This window comes from Strix uralensis, chromosome 16, assembly GCF_047716275.1.
Source record: "Strix uralensis isolate ZFMK-TIS-50842 chromosome 16, bStrUra1, whole genome shotgun sequence".
Classification (NCBI taxonomy): domain Eukaryota; kingdom Metazoa; phylum Chordata; class Aves; order Strigiformes; family Strigidae; genus Strix; species Strix uralensis.
The window spans coordinates 12,264,811-12,282,689 of record NC_133987.1 but is presented as its reverse complement, the minus strand read 5'-3'; the positions used below and the strand labels follow the sequence as shown (position 1 = coordinate 12,282,689).

The window sequence follows — 17,879 nt, the reverse complement described above, 5'->3', positions numbered from 1 at the left end:
TCAATCTAAATGGATCTAAGCTTGCAGTACTGAAACCAGGAGATAGTTGAAAATTGATTTCTTTAGGAGCAGGTTTAGACCTCAAATGAAAAATAAACCCCGCTCTCTGGAGTATTTGCATGCTGAGAGCATTAAATTTTTTTAAGAAAATTACAAAAGTGACTGAAAGGAGGTGGTTTGGGTTTTTGTATTAATCAGTCCTTTGGAGATTCATTCCACAGAGGAAGTCTTTAGGCTGCCTCCTGTCCAAAGTGTTGTACCTGAAGTAAGCAACAGACATGCCAGAGAGGAATGCCATCATCTGCCTTGTGTGCTTTTCCACTACATTCGCATCAACAGCTGCTCTGAATTCTACTTTCTGGGAGCAGGTAGTTACATTTTGGTGAGAAAGTGAGAAACTTGTCTGGATTTATTGCTACCACCATGAAAATCACTGGTCAACTGTTTTTTTCTATGTGTGCTGGTGGAAGGCGGCTATAGTACGCTCACTGTTTGGGGGTTGTCATACTTTTTATTTGTTTGTTCTAGGACTTTGTGGACAAATTAGGCTGTCCCTTCTGTGTGTGTATCGCCCATCGTTATTGCACTAAATAATGGTTAATGATATTTCCAAACAGCAGCTGTGTTGTGTGTCTCAAAATGTATTTGCACGGTGCAGGCAGCCAGGGGGATGTCACTAGAGTTGTTGCTGTAAAACCCCTGAGTGCTCTTAGGAATCTACCCTGGGAAAAGGGCCAAGTTTGGCTGCCTTGCAGACTTGTGAGCAATTCACTCATTGATTTCAGTCTCTCCACATTGGGTTGAAGATGGGCTTAATGCCCTCTCATGTACATACACTAGAAACACCGTGTCTTCAGAATGGCGCTCTGTGTGTGTATTACACAGCTCGAAAACCACCTAACAGCCACAGTAAAGTGAGGAGTGGGAGAAGTAATTTGCAACATGGGGAGAGCAGATGGAAGATATTGTGCTGTTACAGAGCCTTGAAGTTCCTCAAACCCTGACCCAAATGTTCTTGCTCTGAATCTCACTGTATGTGCTCCTGAAGTGTAAATTCAAAGAACTGAGCACTGCACTGTGATTTTTCTCCAGGTTTCACTGGGAATTTCATGTGGTTGTCATTGCTCTGTCCATTTTAATTTCTCTGACTGAGACGTGGGCTTCCAGGCACCTCAAGACATAGTTATCCTTGCTCCCATTCTTGATTGAAAAATGGTAAGAGGAGAAGCAGAACCAGTTAACTAGCAGTCAGATCAGAACAATGGGGTAATTCTCATTTCAGATCGCCTTAACATCAGTAAACACGGTCACTTCAGGCAATCTGCTGCATGCCCTTTTTAAAAAGTGTTAAAACGAGAGACAAGTAGCCTATAATTACTTTAGCTTTGAGTATCTGCTTTTTCAGAATATCATTTAACAATCTGGGAAGGGTCATATGCTAACACTGAACTCTACAGCAGTATGTTGGGGGAGATGACTCTGTGTCCACAAGAAGACAGGGAGAGAGAGGTTGTACATGACTTGTGCAAAGACACTGATGCCCAGTTGAATAGTTTACTTCTTATACTATGTTTATTAGTAAATTCTTATGCTGTGTTTAACTCCAGAATCTGAGTTGCCCCACTGTTGCCATTTCCAGAGTCATTGGTGGCATAGAATAGAGTTATATATTAATGTATGGTGGATTATCCATTCGCCAAAGGCAGCGAACCAGAAATGCAGTCATTCATACTCAGTGCTCTTTGCATCTTCTATGAACTTTTCCAGTGATTGTGCCTTTTTTCAGAAGGTAGTTGGAGAAATAAAATCTGTGCTCTCGGGGAGAAATAATCCCCACCATGGAACATGATGTGTGATACTAATGAAGTGCTACAACTGCTCAGAGAACTAGAGTGAACCAGGAGGAGGCAATACTTGCCAATTAAGTACTAGGCAAGGTACATGAGGAGTTGAAAGAAGTCTCACCTGATCACAAATAACATCTCCAGGTAAGCACAACCTAAACACCCTGAGAAATTAGTTTTTATTTAGTAGTTGTTCAAATACTTAGTCTTCTCAAAAGTTAGGGATACTATCTGCTAATGCAAAGAAAAAAAAATATAATGCTGTGTTTTACTCCTTTTTTTTTTCACATGATTGTCACTTTTTTGAAGGAGGGTGCAGCAGTTATAGTTTTCTGGTTTGTATCAAGCAGACTGAAGTAGTAGCTTCTTTTGGCAAGAACATCTTCTAGGTTTGAGTGTGAAATTGCTGGCTAAGAAAAAGTAAAACGACAGCCAATTCTACAAAGATTTTACTGATTAACCATGAGTTCTGGAATCAGGCTTTTTTTACTGACCTGTTAAGGATTGAGATAAGAAGCAATATGTTATAAGCAGACTATGAAAAAAGAAAAAGCCTCCGTCTATATCATTTAGTCTCTGAAGCTGAGTGTATCCTGGGCACCATGTTGCCATACATACAGCTCTAATTCACTTCACTCTTCTGCAAAGTGTTTTCAGGGTAATACACAACTACAAATGGTATTTTGTGAAACTAAATGCGACTCTATATTTAAGGACAAATGCAGATGTGGCAAAGACATTAGTCTGGTAAACAAATTAATAATAGAATGTGGAAAACCACTTCTGACTTATTCATGATACTTTGTTATCCAACTAATACAAAGCAAATGGTGGGGGGACAAGGGGGCACAATCTTTTCTTTGGACATAAGGAAGGCAGAGAAAATAGTGCAATGTGGAATATACTTCTGGTTAATGTTTATTGCTTTAGCAACAAAAGCAACAATAAGGATGTTTGTCACTTCTCTTCCATATTGGCTGAATGCACAGACCCCTCACCCCTGCTTGCTAGCAACTACCCTGGTCTTTGAGTAGTTAAGATGGTTATATCCTGGATTCAGAGGCAAAAACCAGGAGCAGAAGATGGCATCCATCCAGCAACCAAATCTGTGTTTGTTATCAGTAGCCTTGGAGGACTGGGTGAGACTGCTGTGGTGCTTAAAATGTGGGAATAGTGGGTACCAGTCCTGACAAGTTCTTGAACTTTTTGCGTTTGGGTGTTGGTTTTGGGTTTTTTTTTTTTTTTTTTTTTTTGGAAACACCCAGTTGTTCATGGTTTCAAGTCCCTACTTTGGTTGGCCAGAATAGGCATTGTCAGCTCCAAGGGGAATTCTCTGAGAAACCTGTGGACAGATGAAAAAGCAGGAGACTTAAAAGGATTACCAGAGCTCTAGCTTACCCATAAGGAGAGGTGGGATAAAATGTCATAAAGAGGTGGGCTTGCTGCTCTGTATACATCTGTTCCATTTGAAGACAACAGCTCATCTGGGAATATGCACATCATGCTACTATTATTGATTTTTCTGTCTCTTGTAGGAGGGAAATAATAATGAAAAAATAGTTTTGATGGTTGTCATCTCCAAAAGCCCCCATATATCTGCTTTTGTGCCATGAAGATTTTACTTGAATTTAAAGTGTTGCGGTCCCCATGGAGCATCCAGACACTCTGCAGATTATTCCACCAGTATCACAACACTTTTGCACCTTTGAATTTCTCAGATTACGAAGCTATCAGTCGGTGTGAACAGGAACTACCTGAGTACTTTAATTTTGCAAGTGATGTGCTGGACAAGTGGTCTCAAATAGAAAAGGTAGCATTTCTCACCTTGTAGATTCAGTACTTTTAGTGAAACTGTGTCCCTATCCCCAAAGTCAAGTCTAAAACCATCACTGGCTTCAGTGGGACCAGTATTTCCTCCCCTATTTCTAACATAATCTTACATTGCAGAGAAATGAAAGGCAATTTGCTTTAGCATCGGAAGGGACACTGTGGTTTGTCTCTGTGACTCTGATTCAGCAGCGTGTGCTGGGTTCATCAAAGCCTCTAAGTAATTTGTGAGCATTACAAATTGGGTAGATATATGCATCAATTTATAAGTGCGTTGGAAAAGGGCTCTTTTAAACAAAACATGCTTAATATCCCTGCCCTAGAATATGTAACACTATCAGATTCCACTGCCTGGAGCATCCCAAAAACTGTGCAAGGAACTACAGGAACCTTAGAAGTAACCAGTGTGCTGTTTACCCTTGCATTGTGTGTAGGAACGAAAGGAACCGTCAAATCCAGCTCTGTGGTGGATAAATGGAAAAGGAGATGAAATTAAATGGAGCTTTGAAGAGCTGGGTTTCCTGTCCCAAAAAGTGGCCAACGCGCTCTCTGGGCCATGCAGTCTGCAAAGAGGAGACCGAGTTTTAGTGATTCTACCCCGACTCCCAGAGTGGTGGCTGCTGTATGTGGCTTGTATGCGAACAGGTGAATTGTATCATTCCTAATGATCTGTACATTGTTTGTGGCCTTCTATGCCAAAAGTTGGTTAACAGTTCATATAACAATTACATTTCTTATTTGACTTCACAGCTTGAACATTTCACAATCAAAGGGCCTGACAGGGGTAGTCTCTTATGACTGATGGAATTACCTTCATGATTTTCCTTTTACTTTCTGTGGCTTGTGTTGATGGTGTTAAATCAATTTGGTTGTGTTAAATCAATTTGATTTAGCTTCAACAGACTTAAGTTAAAGCTGCTAGTGTTTATTGCCCCAAAGTTATACTTTCTACTTATACTGTGCCTGGAGCAAAGGATCTCAGAGAAACAGAAGCTGTTTTTTACTTCACATCTGCATATCTGTATTCAAGTTCAGGTTTGTTGGACTTGGTTTAGCTTCTCATTTCTGGATTGAATGGTGCTGGTATTCAACAAATCAGGGGAAGTTATGAAGCGATCAGGACTGAAAGTGAAAAATACCTAATAAATTTCCAATTTTATTGCACTTCCAGGTGTTATCATCATCCCAGGGACAACACAGCTGACAGCAGAAGACATTTGCTATAGATTGCTGGCTTCCAAGGCTAAGGGCATTATTACAACTGATGTTCTTGCTCCTGCAGTGGACTCGGTTGCATCCAAGTGCCAGTTTCTGAAAACAAAGCTAATTGTATCTGAAAGCAGCAGGGCCGAGTGGCTGAACTTCAGTGATTTGCTCAAGTAAGTGCCTTCTACCTTAACTCCATCATAGTGATCTCTAGTGGAAAATTTCTAATGTTGTTTAAACACAGTTGCACACTTGTGTCTCAAATGAACTACATACCTTTGAGGAGGTGGGATAGAAAGCAATTTAGTCTCTTTTCTATTAAGAAAGGGAATATTTGGGAATAGCCAAATTGCTAATTAAAAAATAAGCGCAGTCTTACGATGCCTAGGTTTGTTATATATGACTATGGAATAATATGGGAAAATGGACAGGAAAGCCTCTTTTATTGACAGCTGTGGCCTATTTACCCTCCAAAACTCAAAGAAAAATATTATGTACAAATTATTCCAATCCATATTCCTAAAAATTGATGATAATAAGGCTAATGTGAGTAGCTTTTCACTATGAAAGACTGAAAAAGGGCACTGCAAAATGAACTTAATACTTTTAGGAATCCACCTGCCCCACTGCTGAAAAGCAGCTACTAAAATGGCACCCAAAAGGCAGCTCTTCAGTGCAGTGCATGGGACTGTAGAAGGGGTGGAGAGGCAGAGTGAGGAAGAAAAGCAAATACCCTGCTGCAATCTGGGTAAGGCCCTGGGTGTGATTTTACCAGCTGATACTTTGTTAAAAGCATCTATGTAGCTAAAACCATTTTTTCAAGGTGGGATCCAAGCTCTTCAGTCACTTCAAGAGTTTTAGAAGATGTACCATGTGTTCTCACAACCACAGGTGTCTGAACTAGCACTACTTGTGCAGCTCACTGTACAGTCTCACTGTATTTCCAACTCCTTCTTCAAACAATTGCCCACTTCAGTGTTACTAAACTAGAAGACAGAAGAAGCATTAACACTGCATTCTCAAACCTCCCAGAGCTACTAAAACATTGTCAAGTCAATTTGATGAATAGTCTTTCATGCTGGGCTAATATTCTATGGCTGAGTTCCATGGCAGAGGGTAAAATTGATTTGATAAAACCTAAATATTGTCTGGAACTGCATCAGTCCTGCAGAGGCTGTCACTGGCAGGCAGGCAGGTAGGCTGTCTGGTTTCCCTGGATGGCTGCCTTGCAAAGTGCTGGTTGTCTGGCTCCAGGGTTGCTCAGCTGTCAGGCTCCCAGTCGTCCCAGAGTGCCAGGCTGCTGCCCTGCCTGGCTCACTGTCTCCTCAGATCACTGGCAGCCTGCCTAGCTAGTGGGCTAACTGCCCAGACTCCCCAGCTCCCCATGTCCTGGCAGCCTGTCTGCTTGCCAGCGAGCACAGGGAGATGGCTGGCCTGGGGAGACACACTTCCCACGCTCAGCCTTGCAGGCATGGGCAATGTTTGCATGCCAAGCAAAACCTTCTTGAACATAGTCCTGACAGAGAAAAAGAAGTGGTTTTGCTTTCTCATCCTAGTAAGAGATGGGAATATTTCCTTGTCATGTGCCAGATGACCAACAGTTTGAGCCTCTCCATACTTCCCAAACATGGCAAGGATAATTAACTAGTGGGACCACCTACCAAAAGAAATGGCAGGTCCTCCCTCAGCTAATCACATTAAAGCTGGATGATATGCTTTCTGGAGGGCACTTTGGTCACACACAAGATGTTGGGCCTTTTGTTGGTTGTTAATAAGGGGGGCAAATAAGAGAGCCAGGTGGCATTTTTACTCTGGAAAAGGTGGACATGGATAATAGTTAAAGAGCAAGATCAGCAACACTTTAATACAGAAGTAGCAGTGCAAGAGTGAAGGGATCTCAGTAGTTTCTTATCCCTCACATCTCGCTATACAAACAGTCCTGCATCTATTTGACACAAGGGATCCAAGCTAAGTGCGGTGAGTATCACCAGCCACTGTTTCATATAACCTTTCATTTTTTTTAAGGGCTGCCCCTGCTGTCCATAACTGCGTAAAGACAAAAAGCCAGGATCCGATGGCAATCTACTTTACCAGTGGCACCACAGGATATCCCAAAATGGTTGAACATTCCTATGGAAGCTTTGGTCTGGGTGTTTTTCTCTGTGGAAGGTAAAGTATTCAGCTAATTATGCCTTTACAGCTCTGAAATGTGAAGCAAACAGAAGAGTTTTTGTATATGATAAATTATGATAGATGATAAGGCTCCCACAATACTGTACGTGTCATTTCTTTTGGTCTCCTCAGCTGAATTGTACCCAAGAAGCAAGGATCATGTTTGATATGGTATATAGCTCTATTTTAGAAACTACTTGCCTGTTAATCCAGGCTAAATAATGAGTTATGATATTGTTTGATTTTCTTTATCTTTGCCATCAGTATAAAGGCCAGGCAAAAGGCATTTATTTGAGCTCTTGAGTTTCAAATCAAATTCCCCATGCCTTTCTAAGGAAAAAAAAAACCAAAAAAACCCCCACACCAACAAAAAAACCCTCACATTCTTAATTTCCACTTGCAGACTCCCTTATATTGGCCACCTTTGTCTTCCACAGATACTGGATGAATTTGACTCCCTCAGACATCATGTGGAACATGTCAGACACTGCTTGGGTAAAGGCAGCTATTGGGAGTGTTTTTGGCCCGTGGTTCCAGGGCACGTGTGTTTTTGTACATGCCATGCCACAGTTTGATCCAGGAGCACTCTTAAATGTAAGAACACCATGCTCACAATAAACAGTTACTCATATTTCATGTTGTTTTCCAGAGAGGCCACAAAACTAAGCCTCTTACGTTTCTGGGATTAGCTGTTTTAAGATGGTGTAACCACAAGGTGATTGTTCTTTGAATAGGAATATAATACAGGAAGGATTTTGCAGCATGACTCTTTTGGGCACAGGATATTACCAGCTGCTTCTTATCAGTAGGAGTTACTGGTATTACTTAAACCTCTCCCCTACTGTATTTCACTATTAAAGTGATAAATGAGCAGAATTACATATAAATTAATATTTTAAACACGCTGCTGTGACCCTTAAGAAAGGCCAAGTCAGTACTGGAAAACACTGAAGCTGAGAGATTGGCTTGTTCTTAAAAGGAATTATTTCCAAGCTTCTCAAGCCAATCTCAGTTTTAATCTAACACAAAGAGACGAGTGCTGTTCCCAAATGGCTCAAAGCACCTATGTGGAAAAGTATACATGCCTAACATGTGGGGGTTATTTGAGGATTTTTATCTCATTTCATTTCCTTTCTGAAATGGTAGTTGATAGTTTGGTTTTCTTCTTGTCCTTGCAAACACCTGCTTGCAATGTGCATGGGATTTCACATCTCTGTACAAAATGAAGTTTGATACTAGAGGCTGCTTTACCCATGTGGCTGAAGTGAAGGCTGGTGAATGAGGTCTTCCCCTTGATTTTGTTTAGTGCTACCTGTCTCCCTCTCTGAGCAAATTTTCATTGCAGACAGAAGTGATGTTAAAAAAAAATAAAAATAAGGCTTAGCTCTACCTGAGTGTGAATCATCTGCTGGTGTTATGGGTGAGAAATAAACATGTATCAGAAAACAGAGGCTCAGCCAAGATCTTTAGTTTTCTAGCAATACACTCATGTCCTGTGTTCTGTCCCATGTAAAGGAGGAAATGTAAATTTGCCAGTCCAAAATAACCTTTTAATACAGCATTACTCGCAACTCAGCCAGAGCTCATGGAGACTTGGCTTTGCATGTCAGGCCCTTTGTCAGGTCAGCTGAGGGAGTTGCAGCATGTCTAAAGATTTGCAACAGTCTGTTTCAGAAAGCGCGGGGCTAGCTAAAAGACTGACTCAAACAAAATGTTCAAAAGAAACCTGTAATTTTAGGTGCCTCCATTCTGAGCTGCCTGACTTTGTCCTAGGGCAAGATGGGGGCTTTACTGATGTCCCCCACAAAACTTACATTGCGCCTCCAGGGCCAGGGTTTCATACCAAGGGATGGTCCTTGTGCTTCAAGTAAGCATCAGGATAAATTAGGTACACCAGTGATTTACTACAATTGATGCATCACCTCTTCAGCTGATGTTTGGGGCACTGTAACATCTTTCCTGAACACTGACAGCGATTACTTTGCTTTCCATGTAAGTTAGGTTATAATTACGTCTTGTAATTTGTGCCCTAGTATGGAATAGAAGGGAATAGTTAGCAGCAAGTTTTTTCCCAAAACAATATTGTTTAACCTTCTTTTATTTTTGTCAGACCTTGTGCAGATATCCAGTGACCACTCTGTGCAGCACCCCAACTGCCTACCGCACGCTGGTACAGCATGACCTCACCAGGTACCACGCATCTGTTAACAAGTGACCAGTTCAAGCTATTGCCTGTCTCTTTAACAGTGATTTCTGCAGGCCCTCATAGCCACTTAAACTCCAAGAGTGGTGGGAATTCTGTGTTGGACGAAGGGCCTTTTCCTTAGCACTGCAGAGAGGTGGCGAAATCCACTCCTTAAGCACTTCCAACCTAGAGCAAATTTTGCCCTGAGGCGCTACACAGTAAATACAGAGGCTGCTATTTGGCCCTTGAAGGCACACACATGGCTGCACTCTCATCAGTTCTGTGCATCTTCGCCACTCACTGCTTTGGCAGCCCCTTTCCAGCCCCACTCCAACTGGAGCTCTAGGCTTTCTCTCAACCCTAACCCTAAGAGGGTCCAGTGCATCCTGAAGTCATGGGGTTGGACATACAGATGTCAGGGAGAGCAGAATTTGTCCCTTTCTGTCCTCTGATAATTAGCAATGTCCTCTGTCTATGAAGGTACGCATTCAAGAAACTGAAGCACTGTTTGAGCGGAGGGGAACCACTCAACCCAGAAGTGATGGCACAATGGAAAAGCCAAACAGGACTGACTATCTATGAAGGCTATGGCCAAACCGAAACTGTATGTTCAGCTTTTTTGTAAAGGATTACAACTCAGCTATCACTTAGGGGACTTAGATATCTCATTCCTTTTGGTAAATATGGAACTTGGCCATATATATTTGACTAAAAAGAAAGGTGACATTAGAATATGTGGCAATTGCCTACAAGAGGGTTTATTGGTTTGCTTAGAATTACAGCTTGGTTATGCTACTGCTTCTAAGACTACTTAAGCTGTAAAATATCTTGAACATTTTGGCTAAGACTCAGTGAAGTTTACAAATGTTTTTGCTTGTACAGATGGAAGATTTAGATCTTACGTTAGCTCAACAGTGGACATACTACAAGAACAGGAATAGCCTCAGGAATGACAGTGAAAAATACGTGGGCTGGTTGGTTGTCTTTTCCAACAGGGAATGGTATGTGCAAATATGAAAGGAATGAAAGTTAAGCCAGGTTCCTTGGGAAAGGCAGCTCCTCCCTACAATGTTCAGGTATGGTTGGTCCCCTTTTCCATTTGCTGTTGATTTCACAGGAAGTAAACCACAAGAGTACAACATACCGTACAATTTTCGGTACCATACAGTGGTATTCAGGGTAGGCTTTTTTGAGCTGTTGGCTGCTGGTTAGTTTTAGAATGTAGCTTTCTTAAAATGGGAAGTTATAATCACCCCTTTGCCTTTTCTATTGCAGATTATAGATGAAAATGGCAATGTTCTGCCTCCTGGGAAAGAAGGAGACATTGCTATCAAAATGGATGCCAAGCGGCCATTTGCTTTTTTCACTCGATACGTGGTAAGCCAAAAGTGAGTTTTCGGAGAGCCAGTTGAGGTCTGCAGTATGGTTGGTATGTATTTATACCGACAGGAGCAGGTACAACACCAAAGAGCTGTGGCTCTTGACTTGACGGTGTTCTGACTTACAAAATTTCCATTCTCTCCACCATTCTTCTGCAAACCTATTGTGTGATCTTCAGTTCTATATCTGCCCTTATGATAAGTTTTCCCCTCCAGAAGAAGCAAGCACAAGCTCTTACATTCTTTAGACAGAAAATAAGCACTGAAAGATACTATGGGTAGTGTCCAAAAAGGCAAAAGTAATCTCTAAGCTTAAGGCTTCTCAATATCTAGAATATTTAATTGTTTGTTCAACAGGATGATCCAGAGAGAACTGCTTCCACAGTCCGTGGGAACTTCTATATCACTGGAGACAGAGGGAGCATGGATGCAGATGGATACATATGGTTTATGGGGAGATCTGATGATGTCATCATCTCCTCTGGGTTTGTAGATTTCAGTTAAAATGCTAGGAAATGTCTAAAAAATAACCATATACCTTTTACCTACTAAGCATTTAATTTCTTTCTCCCAGGTATCGTATCGGACCATTTGAAATAGAGAGTGCCCTGATACAGCACCCAGCTGTCATTGAGTCAGCTGTTGTCAGCAGCCCAGATCCCCTCAGAGGGGAGGTAATTAGCAGTCATCTCCTATTCATACAGTGCCTCATGTGATGGAGCCTACCTCAACTTCCACTGAATTTATAAGATTTTTAATATAGCTATAAAAACTTTTCCATCCCTTTACCCAAAGCAAAGGGAGAAGTATTTTGTGTATCACATATTGCTTTTTTTTTTTTTAAAAAAAAAGAAAGTGTAATCCTTAAGATTCCTAAAAACCATGATGCTCAATATAAAAATGACTCTGGTAAGAAGTGATGTACACTTTGACCCACTGCCTGGAAAATATTCTTTACTTTAACAACACACGTTTACAGAAAAGGCCCTAGCATCTAAGAACTTTAAAACAGTCCTTTACAGAACTCTTACAAATTTGGAAGCAGAGTTTTAAACTTCTATCATGTATTACTTAGGACCTTTACTAATGTAAGATAGAAACAGTCTTTCATCCTAATTGTAAAACTGCTTACACAAAAGCAAATTTTGCTCCAGTGCGCAGGTGTGATACAGCAAGTCTGTGTTGCAGGCAATACTCACTTATTCTCAATTAATTGCCCCATTTGTTAGGTTGCTCTAGTTTACTTAATGTTATATTTATTTTTTATTTTCCCTTTGTAGGTGGTAAAAGCTTTTGTGGTCTTGTCTCCTTCCTTTAAGTCACAAGATCCAAAGAAACTGGCCTGTGAATTGCAAGTTCATGTCAAGAAAGTCACTGCTCCATACAAGTACCCCAGAAAGGCAAGTAAACACAAGTGTATTAAAAAAAAATAAAATCCTAAACACCTATTTTAACCATGGAGGGCTAGAAACAAAGATTAGGCTGTTCAAATGCAGTAACAAACAAAAAAATCCCAAATATGTGCTATGCAAGAAAAACGATAAGTATGATTTTAAAGATTTTGGAAAATAGATACAACACAATCTAAAACCAAATTAGTTATCTCCCCAGTCACAAATTCTTATTTAAATTACATGGGATGGAGACCTATGCTGTTCTGAAAAAAAAATGTATAAATGAAATCTCCTCACTTTACTTTTTTCTTTTTTGAATCAGATTGAATTTGTCCAGCAGCTGCCAAAGACAGTCACTGGGAAAATCAGACGGAATGAACTGAGGAACAAGGAGTGGGGACAGAATTAGTTTTCATAAGCAATCTAAAAAAGCCTATCCCTATCAATTTCATTCATCATGGAGCTTTTCTATTACAATTCTAAGCACCAACATAGCATTGTATTTCACCCATTAGGCAGTGATTTTTGTAATAATGACAAGGTTTAAAAACTCCAACTGTATGGTTTTTAAATGCTTGTGTTCTTGCTTAACACAAAAATCAAGCCTGCTTAGCAAGGCATATGCAAACACATCTTCCAACCACCTAATGCTTTTCAGAATTACAGTACAAGTAGAAGCAAGTGATTACCAGGTGAAGGAGCAGTTTGTTCATTCTTTGAGACCAGATATTTTAACTCACAAGAAGCTTATTAATGAGGAAATCACGATAATATGTAACGAAGTTCCCAGAAATGGCCATAGATCTTGCATGCATCCAAATTAAGCACCCTGCTTGTATGAATCTTGAAAGCCTCAAAGTTTAGGAATTAATGTATTAACAATGAATGTTCAGTAAGTGCAAATTATGAAAAATCAGAAGTAAAAGAATGCAGACATCTTTAAGACCACAGCATAGGCAGCATTTAAATGTCAGACATGGGCTTAACAAATGGATGGTAGCTATTCAGCAGTTTCTTCTGAAGAACTGTAGTTCCTGTAGGCATACAGATGAGTGAGAAAGAGAAGGGAAAAAAATGCAAAACCCCACAAACTATCCATGAGTCTGTCTTTGTCCTTAGTAAGATAAGCCTTGAACTGTGATCACCAGCATCAGCCATCAATAAACATTCACAGTTGGCCTTCATGTCTGGTCTCAAAAGGTTCTTTCCTATGTGTGACCTACACATCGCTGGTTTTACTTCACACACAAAAAACTTTAACATTTAAAGAAAATGCCAATGGAGGTAAGAAAGCAGGGTTTTAATAAATGGGTGGTAAGGGAGACAGGACTAGGGAAAAGTCATCTTAATTTTCAAACTTCTAAAACAATTTTGAGAGAAGAGGAAAATATAATTTAAACACTATCGAGAGACTTGAACACATCCTTTTCATTAAACCAAGACAAGTAACAAGTGGTATTCTTCAAGATGAGTCTTTTCCTATTAGCAACCCACAGGCTTTTATGCTAGAAATGAAATACTAAAGCTAGACAGTTGTACAGGAAGCATACTCACAACCCTATTAGAAAGCAGGTTATAGCTGCACTGGTTTTGGTTGGTTTTTAAAAGTCACTGGAATATCAAAAGAGCTGCTTTAACAGACAACAGAAAGACTCACTAACATTACTTTCAATCTGAAACAAAATGAATACTGTAAAGCTGAAACTTAATTCCCCTTATTCAGTATAGTATAATGGAGAGCTTCTTTCATAAGAAGTTTCTAAGCAGTATTTAAATTCAAATTTTGAGACCCAAGAAAAAAAAAAAAAACCAACAAAAAAAAGACTTTATAAAACCCCCCAAGGATAAAGTCTTTGGAAGGAGCAGCAAAAGGCTATTTGCAGTAAATTACTCGAAAGGATTCTGTTCAGTGACTGTAGCATTTCCTATAAACCAATAACTGGTTTATACATAGCTAATGTAAACACACATGTAGTTTTTGCTAAAACCACCTGCAATGCCTGTGCTGTACTTCTACTGTTCTAGAACAGTCAGATCTATTACTCTAAGTCATTTCACAGTATTCAAGTGTTTTGACCATAGCAGTTCTTTCCATTCACTTTCAAGACTTAGCATATCCTTGTAGAGCAATGTGTGTGTGTGTATATATATATATAACCCTCCATCATACAGGAAATGATCAGATTTGGCTCATTGTTCACACAGAAAAATGCATCCAAGTTCTGCAGTCACACAAGTTGTCAGATCACTTCCTTAAAAGCCCTCTGCACTCAACTGTCTTTTTCAGATCTCTCACTTCTGTCAGTACTTCCCGATAGAGCTGATTCTGCACTGCCTTTTGGTTTCTGTAGCCATCAGATAAAACAGAGAAGAGTCAATATATCTCAGGATGGCCACATTTACGTACGCATGCACACACTCATGCTTTTTGTGCTAGGTAAAGGCAATGCAGAACAAAGCCAGTGAAGAATGACAGCAAGCTTCACCAGAAAGATGATGCACCCTTGGGCACTCTTATATCTGCTGTGATGTCAGCTCCACCTGCAACGAGCATTAAAATTCTTCACATGTGGATCTTAAAAACAAGATTTCAAAACAAAACCCACTCTCCTCTTTAAAACGCCCTTTCAGAACTCTAGGGCAACTTTTTTTAATAGGTTTTGACTGTGTTTACCTTTCCCTTCTACCACATTTTCTACACTGTCATTGCATCATTCCCCTTGGGCTCAGCTTCTATTTCACCTTGATTCTTGTTCTCTTGTTTTACTTCTCTTGAGCTCTTCTCCTCCTCCTCGGTTTCTGGTTTTACTACCTTCGAGTTCTGTTCTTCTGTCAGATTTGATGCGTTTTGTTGTGTTTCTTCTTTGTTGCTCTTCACCACCTCCTGTAGATTGTATTTTCTGAACAGAACATAGTCTCTCACCACACTCAAGCAACAGACGTTTTTTATTATTTCTACCACAATTGTATATTGTGGGTTATTAAGGTCGACTTTGTTTTCTGGATTAAGGCTGCCCACAATTCCTGTAAAACAAAATGTAGTTTAAAAGATGCTGCAAAACTGTTTCAGAGCATAAGCATGCCCTATTGAAAGGATAAAAGTTGAGAGAGAAGGCAACATCCCCCTTAGTTGTAACCAATTACTCATTTTTGCAGGTGCTTAAAATAGCAACATGGAGCAGGAGTCTTAGAATATACCACCAGTAGGACTGAAGTAACTGAAAAACTATCCCACTGAAATTATTTTATGAGTCATGTATTCAATGGAAATAGTAACACATTATTTAAATATAGCATCCAGAGAGAAAGCCTGATAGCAGCCATTTCAAAGCACATATAACTGACACTCCAAATTATATTCAACACTGTACTCTCTTCTGCTTGTCTCTTAAGACATCAACACCAACAATATTGATGTCAAGCTTTTCTAAGTCTTAGAGAAGATTTTGTAAGTCAATGTTCAGATTTTTAAGCAACAAATATGTAAGACCACTTTTGATAATCTGACCTATGTTATAGCAGTTGTGGGCTGCTTATACACTACTTCTTAGTTTTGTGTGAAATCCATACGTACCTGCCAGTTCCTTAATTACTTCTTCCCTACTCATATGACTGTTATTACGAGCTTTGTAAACGATCTGAAAAGTGCCCTTATTAGGGGCTTTAAACCAAGGCTCAAAAAATGTTTCTGTGTATTTTTTCATATCTTCCATAAAAGCCTTGCAAGTTCCAGAAATGGGTAGCATGCGCAGAATTACTCTCGTTTTCTTCTTTTTAGTGGCATGCATATCCTTTAATATATGGTGCACCAGGTTCTCAGGTTCTACAAGAAAAACAGCTAGGTTTGAGAAACAAATTGAAAGCATTTTCTCCCATCTTTCCCCCTCTAAATAACAAGCTGGGGAAATGCATGCTTGGCTGCACTGCTGTCAGCCTCAAATCCTTTTCTGTAAAGAGTTGTTTTACTATACCAAAACTGGATAATCAGATTATTTTGTCAGACCAGGTTCTTCTACCTTTAATGCCTCTGCTCATGGCAAAATTCAGTGACAATGCCAAAGGGAATGGGAAACCCTGTATTTGTTTGTAACACTCAAATTTCTTGGAAGTCACACTCTGTGGCTTGTTACTAGCACTGTTCAGAGCAGTTTTTCCCCACAGCATTACATGCAGGATCACTGGGTGTCCCACCTATGCCCCGGGTTCTGATGAAGACGACGTTGTTGGCACCACTCTCCACTGACTGGAACCGCCGCAGCTTCTGCTCCGTCGAGGCACGGATCTGGCCAACCTCCTTCTTCAGCGCAGCCTCAACATCATCCTCATCCTCCTCCCTCTCACTTCCAGAGAGCCGCTCCTCATGATCTGAAAACTTCACACAAGGCAGGTCTCTGGTGAGTAGCGAGCAACAGTGCGCACAACTTAAAAACCGCCAGCAAGGGGCCTGGAAGGGATGGGGCAAGGGCCTTTTCTCCAGCCAACCCGAGGGCCTGTGCTGGGATTTGCTTATAGAAACCGGCATTTTCGTGTGCGTGGCGAACACAAACAGGTTTTTTTTACATAGAGAAAGGGAGCGGAGGCCTCACGGCGCTGCACTCCCCGCCGGCGTTAGCGCTGCCAGCCAGCGGGGCACGGGAGGCAGGACCTGAGGGGGGCGGCCGATGCCGCGCAGGGCCGCGCTCCCGGGCCTCGGGGCCGCCTCCCGCCCAGCACCGAGCGACCGGCCGGGCCCGCCCGCACGCACCTGCTCGGGCCCGTAGAGCAGGTCCCCGTACTCGCCGAGGAGGCTGTAGGCCTCCCCCACGCACTTGCGCTCGTTCATGTTGCAGGTGATGAGGATGCCGCGCATGCCGGCCTCCAGCTGCCGCCCGCCGCCGCGGGGCCGCTTGGCCCGCCCCGCCGCCGCGAAGTGCCCCTTGGGCCGCCGCTTCCGCGCCGCCGGCTCCGCCGCGGCCATCGGCCACCGACCGCCACCCGCCGCCGCCGCGCACCGCGATGGCGTCAGCGCCGCGCGCCGCCCGCTGCGCCCGGCCCTAGCGCCCGCCCGCCGCGGGACAGCGCCGCCTCGCGGCCCGGCGGCCGTCCCGCCACAGCCCTGCCGGGGAGCGCTGAGGGAGGCGGCGGGCGCGGGAAAACTACAGTTCACCTCAGGCTTTAGGCGTGCCAGGGAGAGGTTGAGCATTACCCCAGGCACAGTACTCTGCACTCGGCGCGCTCAGCTGGGGCCAAACTCAGTCACTCGTAGCCCTTGACGCTTTCTCTTCCCCCGAACTTCAGTTCCAAGATTGAAGTCCGGGTTTGTGTTAATGATTCCAGAATTAAGAGAAACCGTGGGCTGGGGAGAGAAGAGGATGGAGGCTCACTGAAGCGCAGGAAAGCAAGCAGACCCCTGTCCTGCTCTGCACTGTGCGTCAAACACCAGCCGACCCTTACAGCCATGCGGAGGGAGAGCCGGGCTCGGACCGCTTCTCCAGCTTCCCATCTAACTCCTGGAGGTGTCATGGTGTAGAGGGACCAGCGGAAACAGAAACTCTTTATACAGGTCAATTTAGGCCTGAGGTAATAGAGAATGTGTTTTGACAGAAAATACATGGCCTGTAGCGTAGTTTCTAAAGGAATGTGTCTCTATGCATTCCTGTCCATAAGAGCCTCCTCTCACTGCGGTAACTCTTGAGCTTCTTGGGCAATTAAAGGGGGAAAAATTAAGTTCCTCAACATTCTGTGAAAACAGGTAGAGGGGAGACAGCTAAGGAGGCCTCACTAAGAGCAGGACTATCATATTATTTGCATCCGGAGAATCCAGTTGGGCTAAACTAGGAAAAAGGGAAACTTCATGAATTGGTGGCAGTATTTACCAGTTACAACCACAACA

The 17,879-nt window shown here is 42.0% G+C and overlaps 2 protein-coding genes across 4 annotated transcripts; one reads left to right on the top strand and one right to left on the bottom strand.

The window, feature by feature from the left end:
• Positions 1–1,791: 1,791 nt before the first annotated feature.
• Positions 1,792–12,801, top strand: LOC141950655 (acyl-coenzyme A synthetase ACSM4, mitochondrial-like). 2 transcript variants are annotated; one of them, XM_074885788.1, is made up of 14 exons: positions 1,792–1,988; positions 3,380–3,654; positions 4,106–4,316; positions 4,843–5,050; positions 6,903–7,046; positions 7,487–7,643; positions 9,160–9,239; positions 9,715–9,838; positions 10,230–10,310; positions 10,510–10,611; positions 10,971–11,098; positions 11,188–11,287; positions 11,894–12,013; positions 12,330–12,801. In XM_074885788.1, exons 2-14 carry the CDS (start codon positions 3,454–3,456, stop codon positions 12,414–12,416), a joined length of 1,743 nt encoding a protein of 580 aa, XP_074741889.1. In that variant the 5' UTR covers positions 1,792–1,988; positions 3,380–3,453; the 3' UTR covers positions 12,417–12,801. The 2 variants fall into 2 exon arrangements, with proteins under 2 accessions (XP_074741889.1, XP_074741891.1); XM_074885790.1 differs by lacking the exon at positions 10,230–10,310.
• A 485-nt stretch (positions 12,802–13,286) lies between these two features.
• On the bottom strand, positions 13,287–16,988 carry THUMPD1 (THUMP domain 1 NAT10 acetyltransferase adaptor). Of its 2 annotated transcripts, XM_074885792.1 has the most exons (5): positions 16,752–16,988; positions 16,199–16,379; positions 15,582–15,830; positions 14,682–15,031; positions 13,287–14,548 (listed from the first exon to the last, which is right to left on the bottom strand). In XM_074885792.1, the coding sequence occupies exons 1-4, from the start codon at positions 16,962–16,964 to the stop codon at positions 14,703–14,705; spliced, it is 972 nt and encodes a 323-aa protein (XP_074741893.1). In that variant the 5' UTR covers positions 16,965–16,988; the 3' UTR covers positions 13,287–14,548; positions 14,682–14,702. The 2 variants fall into 2 exon arrangements, with proteins under 2 accessions (XP_074741893.1, XP_074741892.1); XM_074885791.1 differs by having other exon boundaries at positions 13,287–15,031.
• Between the last annotated feature and the right edge of the window lie 891 nt (positions 16,989–17,879).

Coding starts and splice junctions, on each gene's coding strand:
- THUMPD1 (XM_074885791.1), bottom strand. CDS start 16,964: ATGGCCGCGGCGGAGCCGGCGGCGCGGAAGCGGCGGCCCAAGGGGCAC. Junction 15,831..16,198: donor CATCAGAACCCGGGGCATAG/GTGGGACACCCA, acceptor TTTTTCTTGTAG/AACCTGAGAACCTGGTGCAC. Junction 15,032..15,581: donor AGTAATTAAGGAACTGGCAG/GTACGTATGGAT, acceptor TTTGTTTTACAG/GAATTGTGGGCAGCCTTAAT.
- LOC141950655 (XM_074885788.1), top strand. CDS start 3,454: ATGAAGATTTTACTTGAATTTAAAGTGTTGCGGTCCCCATGGAGCATC. Junction 5,051..6,902: donor AACTTCAGTGATTTGCTCAA/GTAAGTGCCTTC, acceptor ATTTTTTTTAAG/GGCTGCCCCTGCTGTCCATA. Junction 10,311..10,509: donor CTCCTCCCTACAATGTTCAG/GTATGGTTGGTC, acceptor TTTCTATTGCAG/ATTATAGATGAAAATGGCAA.